At 44.9% G+C, this 17,864-nt stretch overlaps 1 protein-coding gene across 12 annotated transcripts in view; it reads left to right on the forward strand.

Annotated features, from left to right (window-relative positions):
* MPDZ (multiple PDZ domain crumbs cell polarity complex component) overlaps positions 1–17,864 on the forward strand; it is a 1,044,214-nt gene that overhangs the window by 755,864 nt on the left and 270,486 nt on the right. For all 12 annotated transcript variants that reach the window (XM_069238948.1, XM_069238974.1, XM_069239000.1 and 9 more), the window contains one exon: positions 13,804–13,984. In XM_069238948.1, the coding sequence (XP_069095049.1) occupies positions 13,804–13,984 (181 nt within the window). The remainder of the gene's footprint in view (positions 1–13,803; positions 13,985–17,864) is intronic.

The raw sequence follows: 17,864 nt of genomic DNA on the forward strand, positions 1-17,864 counted from the left end.
CACCTCGCCTGACCTAACAGTAGTACATTTTAGATAAGGATATTATATCACACACCATTCATAAGCAACATCAAAACTTAATGAAGGGTGGCAGTGGGAAGGGTTACAATATATCAAAACTATTTTTCAAATTAAAACAATTGTTTAATGAGCTTTGACTTCTGGGCTCCTCTCTACTTGCCAATCATACATATCAAGCTGGATCATGTCAGTTGTAAGTAGCTTATCCAGTTCTTTTTTCCATACATTACAGCACTTGTATGCCAAAACATGTGGTGAAAAAATAATTAAAAGTTAGGAGTAACTGACTTTTAAAAAAAACTTCTTTCACCTGACATGGGACATCTTAAGATTTCTGCCTCTTAGCACATGACTTTGTTACACTACATATGCTTGCATGCATGCTTATATTTATTGGCCATTTTTTAAAAATTCTAAATGTTCATCCTTGCCTCACCCCAAATGGTTAAATATACACCGAATACACATTGCCCTATTGAGGAGGGCATTCCTTAGTGCAGGCCACTCTTTATTCCACTAACCGGTACACCCCATCTGCTCAGTACCGATCAGTCACATTTGCTCCTGCAGTGTGCTAGTAAGCTTATTATAAGATCTTTGAAGAAGAGAGTCTTTGTATTATGCCTGTAGCACAATAGGTACAGCAGAAAGTCTTGTTTTTTTTATTAATGGCAATAATACTCTATAGTACCATAGACATAACAGAAGGTATCACACCTGAACTGCAGAGGATAGTCACCATACCATGTTTTGACTTAGTCGCAGAACTATCGTCTGCAGTGCACATGATAGGCCTTAAATGATGGCTTATAGGTTAGAGAGATTGTCTGGGTAGGTTCAAGATTGCTAGGCAGCAAGCTTGTACTTGCAAAGTGGTGGTCGAGAATTCAAGTATTTCTGATGGTGGGGGCACCCACTGACTGTAGACAACCATACCTGGCACCAGAATGTCCAGTGATTAGTTGACTAGTGGCCTTGACATTGGGTTTCAAGTGGGGTTTTAATCAAGAATATCTCCAGAACTGCTACAATTAGGAAGACAGGTCCAAAGATGTTGGAAATTAAGGTGACCTGCCTCAGCTGGTGCAATGTAATTGAGTCCAGAGGTTGACATTTAGATATTGCAAGACCTCCATAGATGGCAGAAGGGAAGGTTCGAACACCCCATGTGTATTGGGCACAGTGCTGTCTATATCAGGCTGTCCCAGATCGGTGGTTGAAAGCAATGGAGCAACTCCTGAAAACAAAGGTTGTGTTTTTTGTGCTGCTAGTTGGTACAACCTTTTGGTTCATGTACCAGCTGAGTCTGTGAAGATGTTCTGCACTCAGATCATTCCAGTCACTGTGCCTCGCTGTCAGTTGATCGGGTTACTATGTCCTGGTGGGTGCACGTCGACTGGTCATGCAAACTGGCAAGTTCCTCTTTCTCTCTACTGGTTCAGTATCAAGTTGATGCCCCACAGCATTTCCACTTCTGGTTTCCAGTTTTCTCCTCACTTGTATGGGTGAACAGAACTTCTGTGCAGATGACACAACATTGAGGAATGTCCTGGCAGAAGAGGCTAGTTCTTAGCTTTGTCTAGTGGACAAGCATTACTAATCACATGAATTACTTCTTTTGACTATGTTTGGACTCCTCCCATCCCTTGGATGGACATGTTCCTGTCATGACATCCTTGTGGTCTGGGCATGTTGCCCTGGCTGCCTCTTCTGGAACTTGTTTATGCAGGCGTAAGTAGATATTTAATATCTTCAGACATGAAAACCATTGCACAGGGTGATAATGGTCATCATCGCAAAAAAAGGAGGTGTGAGTTTTACTCTGATTTACATGAAAAAGAAGGAGTCTGTTACCTTCCTGATTTCTCAGGCACATCTGATTTTTTGGGCGGGTTGAGGTAGAGCTGGAAATGTACACTTATGCGCTGGTATGTCCAAAATGCTGACACATCCCTGCAAATAGTGACCATGATCTTGTACTGCAGCAAGCAAGCACCGTTGGAGTCCAGTAGACTCTGTCATTCATTTCTATGTAAAACCCACACACACACAACAATCAGCTTGTGCATTCACCAATTATATTTGAGACACGAAGGCCAAAATACTTTAGTTATTGAGGACTGAACATAACCTTACTTGATTGCCAGTAGGTTGTCCCCCAAAGAGGTACATAATGCCAGTCTTCATCTCTGGGCCAAATAATGAACGTGGTGATTGTAGGAAGCTGGTTCTGTATATTCTATCCCAAAGTAAGATTTAGTGTGCACAGAGGGACTAGAGGATCCTCAGAGGCTTTACAGATGTTAAAGTAGATAATACTAATGCTCTCTTTTTCGGTTAGTGTGGTCCACCAATTAGGCTTATCAGAGGGTAGTGATAAGCATTTGTTGTACACACACAGTCAGGAAATGAGGCACACACTCAATGACTTACACCAGGCCAGTGTTTTATGTATCAAAAAATATGCTCTGTCGCCCAAGGTGATCCGTTGGTGTGGCCTAGGATCCTGCCCCTTACTCACCTTAAGTCCAGAACATTGGCCCTGTAAGTTGCTGTCTTTGCAGTTACCCAGGAAAGCACTTATTTGGAATAACAACAGAAGAAACAAAAGTGACAGAATCCCTTTTGTGGTTGACTATCATCCATCAGCTCCCAACTACAGAAATATAATACAAACAACTTTTCCCTTACTATCTACTTGTGAAAAATTGCAAAAGCTTTTTCCAAAACCGCCAGTCATTGCTTACCGCAGAGCTCCCAATTTACGATCACTTATTGTGAGAGGTGAACTTAAGCAAGCTGTAACAATTGCAGGAGTTCATTGCTGTGATTCCAAAAGGTGCATCACATGTGAATACCTTTTACAAACATCATCAGTAACTAGCTCTGTTACAAAAAGGACCTATGGAATAAGACAGCATCTTACATGTCGCTCAACATGCATTATTTATGTGATTCAGTGCCAACGTCAAAGCTGTAAAAAACAATATGTAGGTCAAACTGTGAATGACCTCCGTACACGATTCAGGAACCACAAATCAGCAATAATTAACAAGAAACTTGACCAGCCTGTAGCCAACCAGTTTAACCTTGTGGACCATTTACTATCAGATTTGAATATTTTCCCTGTTGAACATGTTTTAAAGGAAGAACTACTGGACATCAGAGAAAATTTCTGGATGTACCATTTAAAATCACTGCATCCAGATGGACTGAACATCACTGACAATACCACTTGATTTCTGCATATCTGAAGAGTTCTCAGGACTGCATTGATTCCACATTCCGTTTGGAATCTTCACTCATGATGCTTTTTGAAAATCCACCAGTGTCAGCTGTGCAGCCACTGAGCAAACAATCTTGTACTACCTGAGGAAGGCGGAAGCTGAAACGTTGTAGTAGAAATATATTTTTGTTCTTTAGTGAGATCATCTGTTTGAGTCACTTCTTTCTTGGATACTATACCTATATGTGGTATAGTGTGTACAGAGTCCAGTGGATCCCCAAAGGCTTAACAGAGGCTATAGTAGATAATACTAATGCTCTCTTTTGTGATAGTGTGGTCAAGCAGTTAGACTTATCAGAGGGTAGTGCAAAGTATTTGCTGTACACACACAGTCATGAAATGAGGCACACATTCAATGACTAACTCCAGGCAAAGGTTTTTATATAGCAAAAATATATTGTGTTACTTTATTTCTAGAACCAAAAGAATCTTTGTTGCAGATAAGTACAGTTTCAAGAAGGTATCAGTTTCAAGTATCAAATGCACTTTCTTTAGAATTCACAGGTAAAACAGTTCACAGGTAAGTAATACTTTTCAATTTCAGAATTAGACACTTAGTGCAACTTCTCATAGAAAGCAATGCAGTCCTAGGGGAGGAAAAGTAACAACACAATTTGCAGGTAAGTACTCGACTTAAGATCCCAGTCTTCGGAGGTTAGAGTGTCCACAGGGCAAGGTTTAGGAAGACACCCAGGGTGTACCACCAGCACGGTCGGGTGCAGATGTAAAAGTTGGTGTCTGGCGCCCAATGAAATCCTATGGAGACAGGCGGCACTTAGAAAGAAACAGCTTGCAGGTAAGTACCTGTGACATCAGGCCACAGACCTGTGGGGTTTAGATCAGCACCAGGGGGGCCACAGGTCAGCACCAAACACACACCCTCAGCAGCACGAGGCCGGCCGCGTTCAGGGTGTAAACATACCGTCAGGCGCCCAATGCTTTACAATGAGGGATTGCCAGGGGGTCACAAAGACGCTGCAGGCGTGGTCCAGGGAGTTGACTGAAGAAAACCAACTGCTGGACAGGTACATAGAGAGCCACTGGAGATTGCTGGGCCATCAGTTCAGTTCCCCAGGGCCAGGGGACTGCGGGTGCAGGGGGTACCTTTAGGCAACCGGATCCAGTCATGGGGGAAGGGGGTCCTCTGTATTTAGGCTGCCGGCATTGTTGTGTTAGTCAGGAGGCTTCAACCGAGGTCAGAATTGCCTAGGGACCTTCTCTGGACTGGTGCGCCACCTGGACACAGGCTGTGGGTGTTAGGTGCGCAGTGGGCAAGACTTGCGGATCCGGGGCGGTTCTTTGTGGACAGGGCTGCTGTCCTCAGGAAGTATTGGTCTTTGGATAGGCAGGAGTGCCCTGGGCAGTGTAACAAAAGGCAGGAGTCTTTAAGGCTCACCTCCAAGTGTATCACTTCGTGCAGGGGGGAGGTGGGAAGTACCTCCACCCAGAGCAGGCTTTGTCATCGACCCCAGAGAGCACAGAGGCTCTCACCCCCTGGGGTCAGAAACCTGTCTGTTAGTGGCAGGCTGACACAGACCAGTCAGCCTCATACTAGAGGGTTGAGTGAAATACAGGGGACATCTCTAAGATGACCTCTGTGTGCATTTTTCAATAAATCCAACACTGGCATCAGTGTGGGTTTATTGAGCTGAGAAGTTTGATACCAAACTTCCCTGTCTTCAGTGAAGCCATCATGGAGCGGCAGAGTTGTAATGGTAAACTCCCAGCCCATGTACTCAATATGTCCACACTGCACTTACAATGTATAAGCATGGACTTCGACACTGTAGGGGCATATTGCCAATGCAGCTATACCCTCATCTGCAGTATAGTGCACCCTGCCGTAGGGCTGTAAAGCCTGCTAGAGGGGTGCCTTACCAATGACACAGGCAGTGGTTTGTGGGCACAGCACCCAGAGAGGAATGCCATGTCGACTTTACCTTCTTCTCCCCAACAACACACACAATCTGCAAGGGCAGTGTGCACGTGTTCGGTGAATGATCCCTTAAGGTGGCCCAATACATGCTGCAGCCCTTAGAGACCATTCCTGGCCACAGGGCCCTTGGTACCACTGGTTCGTTTTACAAGGGCCTTAGCTGGGTGCCAGGGTGTGGCAATTGTACAGGTTAGGGAAAAAACCAGGTGCTGGGGCCTGGTTAGCGGGATCACAGCACACACTCAGCCAAGTTAGCATCAGATATCAAGCAAAAAGTGAGGGGATAACCATGCCAAAAGGTGCACTTTCCTACAGTGATTAGTTCACAATCACAAGACAATATGGAAAACATAAATCCCTCAACTCAGCACCTTTAAGTCTAGGTTTGAACCTAGACATGACAGAACGGTGGCTCTTTTAAACTTTTAAAGTAGATCATTGAAGACAGCTGTGTCATTGCTCTGCAATCGTTTGTCATTGCCTGTTCTGTGCTTAGTATATCTCATTAGACTTTGATTGACTATTATGAAGGATTGCTGATATAGGGTGTCTGGCATAGCCCTATTTTGGTTCCGGTGCTTTTTGCCAAACCTGTCTCACCTTGTACTGTTAGGGGCATTTTCCTCCTTGCACAGCCCTCTTTTCTGTGGGGTCGCCTCAGATACAACTTAAACCTTATTCTGCTTAATTCTTGTTCTTTCAGTTGCGTGAGCAACAGAACATTTTATCTGTATCCATGTCCTCAACATCAGTGGCAAGAGAAACTTTCTGAGCTCCAGGGATCGGGTATTCTTTGCCCACTCCTCTTGCCAAGTTCAGACATTAAACCTGGGGCGTTCCACCAAGAATGTAATGAGAGGCTACTTTGACCATGCTTCAGGTGAAAAGGCTGTTCTACTTCTCAGGAGGGGCATTGGAAGTGTCCTACCATTAGGAGGATGCATCTCAGAAAGAGAGGGGTTGTGAATGAGTTGAGGTCAGATGAACTGAAGATACTCGCTTAGAGCGCCAGGTAAGAACCTGCACCACTTTGCTAAACAAAATAGTCTCCAAAGAGTCCTCATAGTCTAAGCATACTGTATGCCCTTGTGGAGTAATGCTGTTGAAGAAAACAAGTCTGTCAGAGTTCTGATGAAACAATTGAGCATCAGGTAGGCGCATAGTGCTATAATAAACTAGACCACAGTCTGCAGTCCCTACAAAAGCAAAGCAAGAGTGCCAAACGATAGCCACATTAAGAGGTCTGTTTCAGCATCTAAGTATTCATCATGGATGGGCACCAAGATAGTTTGGGTGGCGGTTTCTGTATCTGAGCTGGAGGAAGATTCCAGACCACAAAATCTGCTGAGCTGCAAGCTTAACAACACCACTGCAGCCCCCTTGATTGCTGTTGGTGCTGCCTCCATTTACCTATATCATGGTACCTCACTGCACCTTTGTACCATTAGGCTTGACTAGGTCGAGGCACATACCATGTGCTCCATGTGGTCTACACCACATAGAACAGCACTGCTCTGCTGAAACATCAGGACAGGCAGTGGCTGTCTGCCCTACTTCATGATTAGACTTACAACCAAGGCACTGTGTTTTCCAGGGAACCCGAACGAGGAATAAAGTCCACTCCTAAATGGATTGGAAAATTAGTAGAGCTGACCCCTGACTAGGTTGGTTGCCCAACCTCAAAATTTACTAAATCCCACATCTATATTAGAAGGAATCCAAGAGACTAGTTGTAACTGTGAAACAAGAAGGATGTTACGAGCTTCTCCCACCATAGCAGTCTAAGCTGCCTTCCCAGTAGTCATCGAAGGGTAGTCGGCATGGTCAACATATTTATTACAGTATTATGTTGTATGTCCTTTTAGCAAAACACTGTTTCTTATTCTAAGATTAAGACACTGTCTAGGCATTGTGTTATTGACGTTATTGCTTTGATTATTGAATCTTGTGTATCAAATACCATACCACCTTCTTGAACAGGTTGTGAACTGTTAAACTTCACAACTCTTGAGAGATGTGCCAAAAGAATATACTTAATGCTAAGTTTTGAGCTCAGTAGAAAGGATAAGTTCCAGAGCATCAATGATATTAGGCTTGTTTGGCACGATTCAAGCCCGGTAACCCCTGTTTGCCCTAGTACACTTGGAAAATGTTACCACATGTAAATTAATGTGTTTTAAGAAACCGAACGTAAGTACTTCTGAGCGTGTCCTTTGTTGTGGATTACCTTGGTCTTTGCTTTTGATCCCCTATATAGATGGTAATAATTTTTAATCACTCAATGAAATAAAATAGCAGTACATGATGATAACGTCCAAAAATGCATATAGGACACCAAAGAACAATTTTAAGTTTGGAACCTGTCAGAAAGTGCCAGTATGCACTGATACTTTTGGGGACGCGCTATCGCAGGAGCAGCAGGGGCGGGACCAGAGGCCCCTTTAAACTTTCTTGTGCGCCGCTTGCCTCGCGGGACGCGCTATCGCAGGAGCAGCAGGGGCTGGACCAGAGGCCCCTTTAAATGTTCTGGCACGCCCGCTTCGCGGGACGCGCCCGGGCCAAGCCCGGGCCAAGGGCGGGCCGTCCTGTACCCGTCAGCGACCGGAGGAGGCCAGGCTGGGCCACATCTCTTTATTCCACCATTCTTGGGCACAGCGATTTGAACCCAGATTGATAACAGCGAGGTTTGGGGAGTTTTAAGTTCACTGCAGGTGAGGTGTCCCACTGTTGTGTGTAAGCAGGGCCCCAGCTGGTGGGAATAAAGGGGCTAACCGCGTTTAAGCAGGAGCACGAGTGAGGAGATTGCAGATTTAGTGTGAAGTTAGCCGAAATAAGGGGAAAGGATGGGCAGACGGAAGGGGGCGGGAGCCCAGGATAAACATGGCAACAACAAAACCTTAGACGGATTTCTTCAAAAGGCCATTGGAGCATTAGAAAAAGAGATAGAAATGGTCCAGCGCCGCTTAACTGCCCCGATACTCTCGGCCCCTAGCTGTCAAGCCCTACAGCCACCACAGTTATCAGACTCACAACCTACATTGGTCATCTCTCCCTCTATCCCCCCCAGAAACTGTTAGGAACACTCAGTCGAAGCACTGGATGATTCCACTGTACCACCTGTGTTGATGCTGCCAACTCCGGGCCCTTCTAAGGGTGGGTCCCATTCCTTTGTAGATCCCAGTATTAAAGGGAAAAGGAAACGAAGGGAGACCATTATAAGGAACAAACGAACGCACATTTCGAGCCCCCCTAATCTGGGCCTTGTTTCTGGGAATGATGACACTACAAATCCCCAAGAAAGTGCCAGCGGACGATCGGTAATTGACCATATAATGGAATCCATTAAAGAAGAGTTTACTAAGATGCTCCAGCCTATAGCAGCTCGCCTCAAAGTGATTGAGGAGAAATTGGAAGGATTTATTAGGACCCAGTCGTTGGCCACCTCTCTCCAAGCAGACCTCCAATCTCATTCCCCCCCCTCCGACATGAGCCATCCTCGTGCCAGTGATGGCAGTTTTCCTGCACCAACGACTAGGGGTTTCATGTTTCCCAAAAACCATGAGGGGGATTTAACTGACAGAGAGGTTATTATCCCAAAGGACAAGGCATCCAAGGTCTCTGTCCCTCCTCTTAAAGGAACTGGAGGACTTGCTTCCCGTAATGATTTAGCAACAAAAGTTTGCACAGCTAACTTTGTTTATGAGCATCATCAATCAGGCTCTCCAGAGATGGTGCAGATTAACGGTGGGATTAGACCCAGAACTTTACACCTTCCCCCGGAATCATGCCCATACGTTCTCGTTATTACAAACGTTCCTGAACTCAAAACCAATATCCCGGAATCTTTTACTGAACTGAAAAATAAGGTTATACACTGGCTACATACTTCTGCTAGATTCGCATTTCATATGGTACCCTCAATACTGATGGTGAGGAGGGTGAGGTGGGTGGGTTCGTTGGAGAAGCTCGGTACGGGGACTGTATTGTCATTAATTTTAACTCACCTGCCCTTGTACAGCAGCTCTCTTCAAATGCACGTAGACCCTATCCCTTAGTAGGGGAAATTTCACTGTGTAGACTCCAAGTATTCTATCCCCCAGCAGTTACAGCAGCTAACAGTGAGCTGCTAACGGCGCATAGAGGCTTCCCCTGTGCCCAGCCACAGTCTGCCCCGGAGCTAGGCCGCAGAGCCTTTTCCTCTTCCCTCTCTGAGGTAGATTGACTCAGAAATAGTCTACGGGGTGCAGGAACGAGTAGCCCTGAGATTGAACAGACTGTTTGCACAGTCCCCAGAGGCCTTACACCACTCACACCATCCACCCCGATGATCCCTGTAATTTGGGAATTAGTGAGAATACTTTTTCTGGGGCCTGGAGTCTGTGGTAAGCGCAGTCTGCAACCCTGGGTTTATTTTCCCTCCCAAGCCACTGAATATGAATAAGATTAGCTCCGATCCTAGTGGGGTGAGCAATCTCCAGGGCAATAAAATAAAGGGTTATGTTAGTCCGAGCAGCCCAGTCAGGTTCTTGAGGTTTATTAAACTTTCTAGTTGTATTACTTCTAGTAGAGCGCAACCCCCGGGCGGAGCTTGGTAAGAAAAAACAGATGCATTAGATACTGTTCTTAGCTGGAACATAGCAGGGCTGGAGAACAAAATGCAAATCTCAGAATGGGGCCAGTTCATAGACGAACATCAGATATGTCTTTTTCAAGAAACATGGGCATTTGGGCCTCTATTGATCTGGTTTCAAAACCTACTGGGTTGCAGCGCGTAAGTCAACCTCTGGGAGACCCTCGGGCGGGCTGCTCATATAGCTAAGTTGCTCTCTCAAGTGCTGGGTTGAAGTAGTAGATATGGGTTGTCCTGATCTACAGGCCTTAAGAGTACCGACACTTAAGGAGAGACCCCTCCTAATAATTAACATCTATAATAGGAGTGCGGGTAGTATTTATGAGTCTAACGCTTTGACCATATTGGACAGCTTCCTTCACAGCAATACTTCCTCTCATTTCATCTTAATTGCAGGGGATTTTAACTTTACCTTCGAGCCCTATCCTCTGGCTCAAGAACTATACAAAGAAGAGGATGCCTACTGGGGCATCCCCCAACTAGTGTTGAGTAAAAGACCCAGGATGAATAGAATAGCCCATCAAGTTGTAGACATTACACTAACACATGGTCTTCGAGCTTGTAATGGTCGCTCCCGCTCTGACGTTAACTCTCACCATACTTTCAGGCGTGGAGCTCACAGGAGCCAGATTGATTACATCTTATTTGACATCCGTTTGTGGGGGCACATGATTGACATGAGGATGTTAGATCACAAAGAAAGTGACCACGATCCACTGATTTTATCGACCAGGGGTCTGCTGCCTTTGCTCGAAGTCTCCCACCCTAAGGCACATGCTCAACAGCTTGCTATGACGAATAACAGACTTAATGTTAAATGGGAGTCTGTTAACACCTCTCCCGGTTCCCTCACATCAATATATAGCTTATTAGCAGATCAAATGGAGCATATGCTTTGGCATTTAGAGGACGGTGATGGGCTTCTAGCAACTCATACTGAACTGTTTAACTCTTTAAAGTATTTTTTTACTAAAGAGATTGTTAGCAAACCTAGAAAGAAGTGCAGCTCAGGGTGGTTTAGCAACTCATGCAGGGAAGCCCAGCATATAAGTTATTGAGAACCCTGCAAGGGGGTCACGCAGAGCATATAAAACAAGCAAGGAAGGATTACAAACAGGAATGTTGTAGGGCGCGTAGGAGTTGGGAGGGGTCTAGATGGGTAGCCATCTTGGAGTCTGCAAAAGCAAATTATATTTCCAGGTTCTGGAAATTGATAGCAGACGACAGTGGGGACACATCCTCCCAGCCTGGTACCTCCCCGTAGTATGGGCTGAGCACTTTGGTCATTTATATGAAGGAACATCTGTAGCCACCTTTAGGAATCCCGATGACAGTTTGACTGCCGGGGCCACCCCTATTAAATTCACTTTAGCTGAAACTAAAGCTGCAATAATTTCTTTGAGCTGGGGAAAGGCCCCAGGTCCCGACAAGATTCCTAGGGACCTATACAAGACAAGACCTGACATATGGGCCCCTTACTTAAACCTAGTCTGCAATGCAGTTGCGGCAGGAGCTCCTGTCCCGCGCTCTTGGAAAAGTGCCAAGATAGTCCCCCTCTTCAAAAAAGGTAGTCCCAGTGATCCTACCAACTACCGTCCGATATGCTTACTTGAGAACTCCCAAAAGATTTTTGCGAAGCAAGTCCTGTTCCATCTCAATGAATGGATCTCAGAGTCTGAAGCTATCTCTGATCTACAGGCAGGGTTCAGACCCGCAGTTAGCACCATAGATCAAGCCCTGAGGTTCTTAGCAGTCAAATGGAAGAATGTGGTCCTAGGGGGGTGGAACCTGTATGCGGTTTTTATCGACCTCAGAGCTGCATTTGATTTGGTGCCGAGAAACTTGCTGTGGTCGACACTATCCAATATGGGTGTTCCGAAAGGTCTTTTGAAACTCCTTGTTCGACTGCACAAGAATACTTACGCACAAATTAAGTGTGGTAAGGATGGTGAATTGACAGACCCAATAGCCATTAAAAGAGGAGTCAGACAAGGATGCGTTCTAGCCCCTACCCTCTCCCTCCTATTCATAAACAATTGCATACAATATTTAGAGAATTGCACCAACGATTCACCCAAGCTGGCTGGGAAGAAAATACTGTGCCTGCTTTATGCGGATGACACTGTCCTGTTAGCTAAATCACCGATGGGAATCCAAAATTTGGTCAATCAATTCTGTGTTTTCTGTAGAGATTATGGGCTGGATGTTAATGTCAAGAAAACAAAATGTATGTTATTCAGTTCCTCGAGAAAGAGATCATGCGCAAAAATAGTAATGAATTCAACCCCTCTGGAAAGAGTCTCTGAGTTCGATTATCTAGGCATTAGGATAACAGACTCTGGCAGATGAGAGGCAGCCATTCGAAAATGGGCACTCATTATAAGCCAAAGAGGTGGGGCACTAGAACGCAAGGCTAGAGCTGTAGTGAGTCCCCCGTTGAACTCAATCTCCGAGATCTACAAAGTTCAAATCCGTGCTGCGGCCCTGTATGGAGCAGAACTCTGGGGCTCCTACAGTCAACTGGATATTTTACAAACCAAAGAAAATAATTTTCTTAGACATGTATCCAGGTTAGGGAAGGGCACACCAATGATCCCTCTCAGATTCGATCTAGGTCTAAATAGTATCAAAGACACAGCTGGTCTGAGACCGCGTTTTTACTGGATTCGAATATGGAAAACGGATGAACTTAAACCATTTAGGGCGGCAATAAGAGATCTCATAACATCCCCACAGGGTTGGGAAAAAATCCTATGGTTGAGGGAGATGAAATCTGCCTGGGATAAGTTAGGTTTCCCTCACTATTGGAAGTACCCCGAGTTGATCCCTGTCAGTGCTAGACAATTGGTCAAAGGGAGGTTCTGGGGGAAAACTAACGATAAGCTTTTCCACCACAATGGGGTAGGCCGGTTAACTGCAGAGTTTCTGCAGGTTAAACATGAACCCCGGCCCGAGAATTTCATGAACCTCCCCATACCTCCACGTGCCCGTGCCTTATTCCTCCAGCTAACATATGGCACCCTACCTGTTAACAGTTTAATGGCTCGTTGGTCGACAAGCAATCCCACGACTGATACATGCATAAACTGTCATTGATGCAAGGAATCACCCGAGCACATGTTGTTTTTTTGCCCCCTTTATAAGAGCCCCAGAGGGAGGTGGATCATCCCTTAGTGCAAGATTTTATTTTTGCAGGACCGAGCTAATGCTTTCAGAATATGCAAATATGACTCATCTACGCTGGTAGTAAGCGCAGTCACCAAATACCTGTCTGCAGCTTGGTCCATCCGTTATAGGTTCACCTTAGCATCGGGGCTCTGAGCTGATTTGGTATTTTTTAGCTTATGGATGGGGACTCTAACTAGATTTATTTGGACAAGCCTAGCAGATTTTTAGGCTTGTGAGGTGTCATGTATTTCAATTCTGATGGGAAATTCTACCTAACCAGTGTATGGATTTTAAATATCTGAGGCTCTCTAGGGGGCTTTAGGTCATGGACTCTGGATTGCATATTTTATCTTTAACTATCATTAATTAAGGGGTCTGGTGATTTTATTATTTTTTTTTCTTTTTTATTTATAGTGCAGTTTAATTGATATTGAATGCAGCCTAAAATTGTGGATTAATTTATATTTTTATAGTACATCATATTGTATACTGTTGGTGTTTGAATTTCTCTTCTTCTTTTTACTAGGATTGTTTTTATGCGTGAAACTATGGTTTTAACAGTTTTTATAGTTGCATTTTTAGCTTAAATTGTATGGCATTTTTGAATGATGGTCACGAGTTTTATCTTTGCTATGTATGATTGTTTTATTGTATTGCAATGGTCTAAAGCTAGACCGAATAAACAATAATAATAAACAAATACTTTTGTTGCACTTTATCTTTGCTAATTAGCTTGCTATTCCTTTTTTTAATTTCTATTAGGTTATCACTCTTTTAAAGAATTCAAGGAACACAGTGAGCCTGACAATCAGCTCAGAAGATGTCCATCAACCCATGTCTCCATCAACCCCTGTGATCACTGAGACTGTTCCAGAGAGAAAAAGCCCTCCACAGACTGTGCTGGTACCACCTAGCGGCCCTTCAGAGCCAGAAGCTGTCAGAAGTAAGATCCTATTTTGTTTTATAAATGATCAGGAAATGTGTTGATGAAAATGCTGGCAGCTTCAAGGCTATAAGATATTAGCTTGCCAAGTAACAGATTCATGGAGTGCTTAAAATGTGTACTTTTTTAGGTCACAGCCTAGAGGTTTACTAAAAACATCTTGGGGACTTTCAGAAAGTTGACCTATGAAATGCATTCTCCTCCTTCATTACCATTGGCTTTGTGGTAACTCACACTTTCTCGCTTTCATTTTGCTGGCTGTATTTGCTTTAGGCTATCCAGGTTCAGTTCGCCCTCCCGTTCACTAAACCATGTGTTCGATGCCATGTGTGGCTGTGGATACACATGTTTTGCATAAGGTCACCATCTAGTGTTGGGTCCGGAGTGGTACAACTTGGTTTTCTTCAAAGAAGATTTTCGATTCACAGGATCGAGTGACTCCTCCTCTCGGTGATACTGTGCATGTCCATCGAGTCCTTTGTTAGATTGTTTTCTCTCCGCTGTCGGATTCGGATGTGTGTTTCTCTCGCTCCGAGTTCTTGGCTCGATCCAGTCAAAAATTATTTTCTGTCCGTCTTCCTTTCAGCAACGGTATTGTTTCGATTGCGTTTTCTCTCACAGCCTGTCCTTGGTTCAAATTTTAAATCCGGAACCGACTCCCTGCCCTTTGGGGCGTTCGCACCCCTCTTTGGGCCTACATTCTCCACATGGCATCCAGCTACACTGATGGAACAAACCTCATTTCACTTTTGCCCTCGATGCCATTCAAAATTCCCCCACACTGATCAACATCGGGTGTGTAATTTGTGTCTCTCCCATGAACATAATGAGGAAAGCTGCGACACGTGTGGATCCTTTTGATCAAAGATGACGTTTACAGACAAAAGAGCTTATCGACTGGAAATGGTGTCTCGGACTCCAGACGACACACCAGACATTTTTGGGGCAGAGCACACCCAGGAGGAGCCGGACCATGAAATTACCTTCTGTATCCAAGACTCCAATCCAGGCGTCCAGCCTGACATTGAGAGCCAGCTGTTGGAGTTGGCACAGACCGTGAGTTCAAATGTCCCAGCAGCCCCTACAAAGACTGTTAAAACTACATCAAAAGAGGTCGCCTGTTCACTACTGCCTCCTAGCCAAGGTTGAAACCGAGAAACTGATTCTGATTCCCGCCCTTCAGCTTGGCACTGAAAAAAGCCAAGATAAAATCTTTGGCATTGACCTCAGGCTCTGGTGGCAGCACTTCGGCATCGACCCAAACAATTGCACACCGACTGTTTCGGTTTCGTCCATGAAAGGTGACCTCCTCTGTTTCGAGGGGGACCAAAGACTTTGGAGCCGAAAATTTCAAACAAGACCCCTCCTTTCCTGTGGATTCCTGACAGTCCTCCACCACCCCTTCACCAGTGGAGCAAATTTTAGAAGTAATGGATGCTTGGCAGTGCCAACTTCATATTCAGGAGGGAACAGGTTGTATTTTGGCAACACCCCTTGTTCCTTTAAAGAAGAAATTTACTTTTCAGGAAGCACTTAATACTTTTCCTCTTCCAAAGAAGCCTCCATCCTTTCCTCAGCCTTCTCCTTAATCCTCTCCATCTCCCCCTTCTTCTCCAGCTCCTTCTCTTCCACCTACACCTCCACCTCTCTCAGGATTTACACCAGGCAATTCACTCCCACATGGGTCTCATGACCTGGGGGACACATTAGATGACCCAGATCCATGGGATACATATGATCTGGATCGTATAACACCCAATGATCTGGCTCTACCCAACCAGACCGGCTTCACCTGAGGATTCCACATCATATCAACAAGTCATAACCAAGGCAGCAGAGGCCTTCCGTAATGTACCACTGTACACTGCCCCTATTTAGCAAGACTTTCTATATAACACGCTTGCCACATCACATAAAGAAACTCAGTTCATTCCCATGCTCCCAGGCATGCTTGGGCACACTGATGATATCTTTAAGGAGCCAGTAAGAGCTCTCATTATCATTCCCCGACTAGATAAAAAATACAAGCCTGCACCCACGGTCCCTCTGTTTATAGAGGCTCAGAATCCTCCTGATTCTATTGTCACATCATCTGCATTTGAAAGAGCAAATAGTAAATCTAAAGGAGACACTCCCCCTCTTGACAAGGAAAGTAAGAAATTTGAATCAGCAGGCAAAAGAGTCACAGCTCGGGCAGTCAACCACTGCTGTACTGTTGACGCACAGATGATGCTAGCATGCTATGACAGGGCCCATTGGGATGCAATGAAAAATCTCCTTCAGTATCTCCCTGAGGAGCATCGTAAAAGGATTTGCGACATTGCTGCAGAAGGACAAGCTATTATGAATAATTCTATTTGTTGTGCCCTGGATACTGCTGATACAGCCGCACACAACATTAATACTGGTGTCATTATAAAATAAGACTTGCTAGGCTCATGTGTTCAGGGTTTAAGTCAGAGATACAACAGGCAGTGTTAAACGTGCCTTTCGCTAAAGAGAACCTTTTTGGCACACAAGTGGATACCACACTAGAATCTTTTTTTTAAACTGTTGAAGCTGTGGGGGCACTGCCACAATGTGGTACTTTTCATCATCCAGTTTCACAAGAGGGTATAGGTCATCCTTTACAGACCAGCGTTCCACAGAAGCCAAGACCACCTCTCAGTCCAACACCAGAGGTTTCTATAGAGGTTCCTATAGAGGGAACAGTAACCATCCATTTCTAGAGGCCCCACCTCTGCTGCCAAACAATGACTGCCTCCACCTTCCACCACCTCACACCACTCCGGTAGGGGTAAGACTTCAACATTTTTACCCACAGTGTTCAGACACCACCACCAACCAGTGGTTTCTTTCAATTACCAAAATGTTTTTTGTGTGGAGCTCATTTCACTCCCTCAAACATACCCCCTCGCTCTGACAAACTTTCACAGGAGCATCTCACTCTTCTCAAGGAAGAAGTGCAATCTCTTCTCCTCAAATGGGCGATAGAGCCAGTTCCATTAATACATCCCCAAAAGGACAGGTCACTCAGACAATTCAAGATCTCAGGCTGTTAAACCACTACATTGTATCAGAGCATTTCCATATGCTCACTCTTCAGGATGTCATCCCCCTTCTCCAACAAGGTGACATTATGACAGCACTAGATCTAAAAGATGCCTATTTTCACATTCCCATCCATCCAGCATACCGCAAATACCTCAGATTCCTGGTTGCAGGAAACATTACCAGTTCAAGGTATTACCATTTGGGGTCACAACTGCTCCCAGAGTATTTACCAAGTGTCTAGCAGGAGTTGCCGCACATCTCAGGCGACAACACAGGCATATCTTCCCTTACTTGGACGACTAGCTCATCAAAGCAAGCATGTTACAACAATGTCAACATAACATTCACCTCACAATCAATCTCCTACACACTCTGGAATTCACAGTTAGATATCTCAAATCCTATCCCCAACCCCTTCAGATACACCCTTATCTAGGAGTGCTACTCAATACACAATTGGGGCTAGCTTTCCCAAGCCCAGCCAGTGTTCAGACTTTTGACTCATTGATTTCTCAGTTAACAGAGAACCACTCGTACACGATGAGGACTTTCATGCATCTACTAGGGATAATGGCATCCTGTATTGCCATTGTACCTCATGCCAGACTTAACATGTATCCCATTCAACAGTGTCTCTCTCGTCAGTTGCGTCAGGCACAGGGTCAGCTGGAAGATCTAGTAGTGTGGGACCACCAGGCACACAGCTCTCTGAAATGGTAGACCACCACCAACCTTATGAAAGGGCAGCCCTTTTTAGACTCCATGCCACAGATCATTCTCACAACAGAAGCATCACAGATGGATTGGGTAGCTCATCTCCACAACC

Source organism: Pleurodeles waltl, chromosome 1_2 (assembly GCF_031143425.1).
Source record: "Pleurodeles waltl isolate 20211129_DDA chromosome 1_2, aPleWal1.hap1.20221129, whole genome shotgun sequence".
Taxonomy (NCBI): domain Eukaryota; kingdom Metazoa; phylum Chordata; class Amphibia; order Caudata; family Salamandridae; genus Pleurodeles; species Pleurodeles waltl.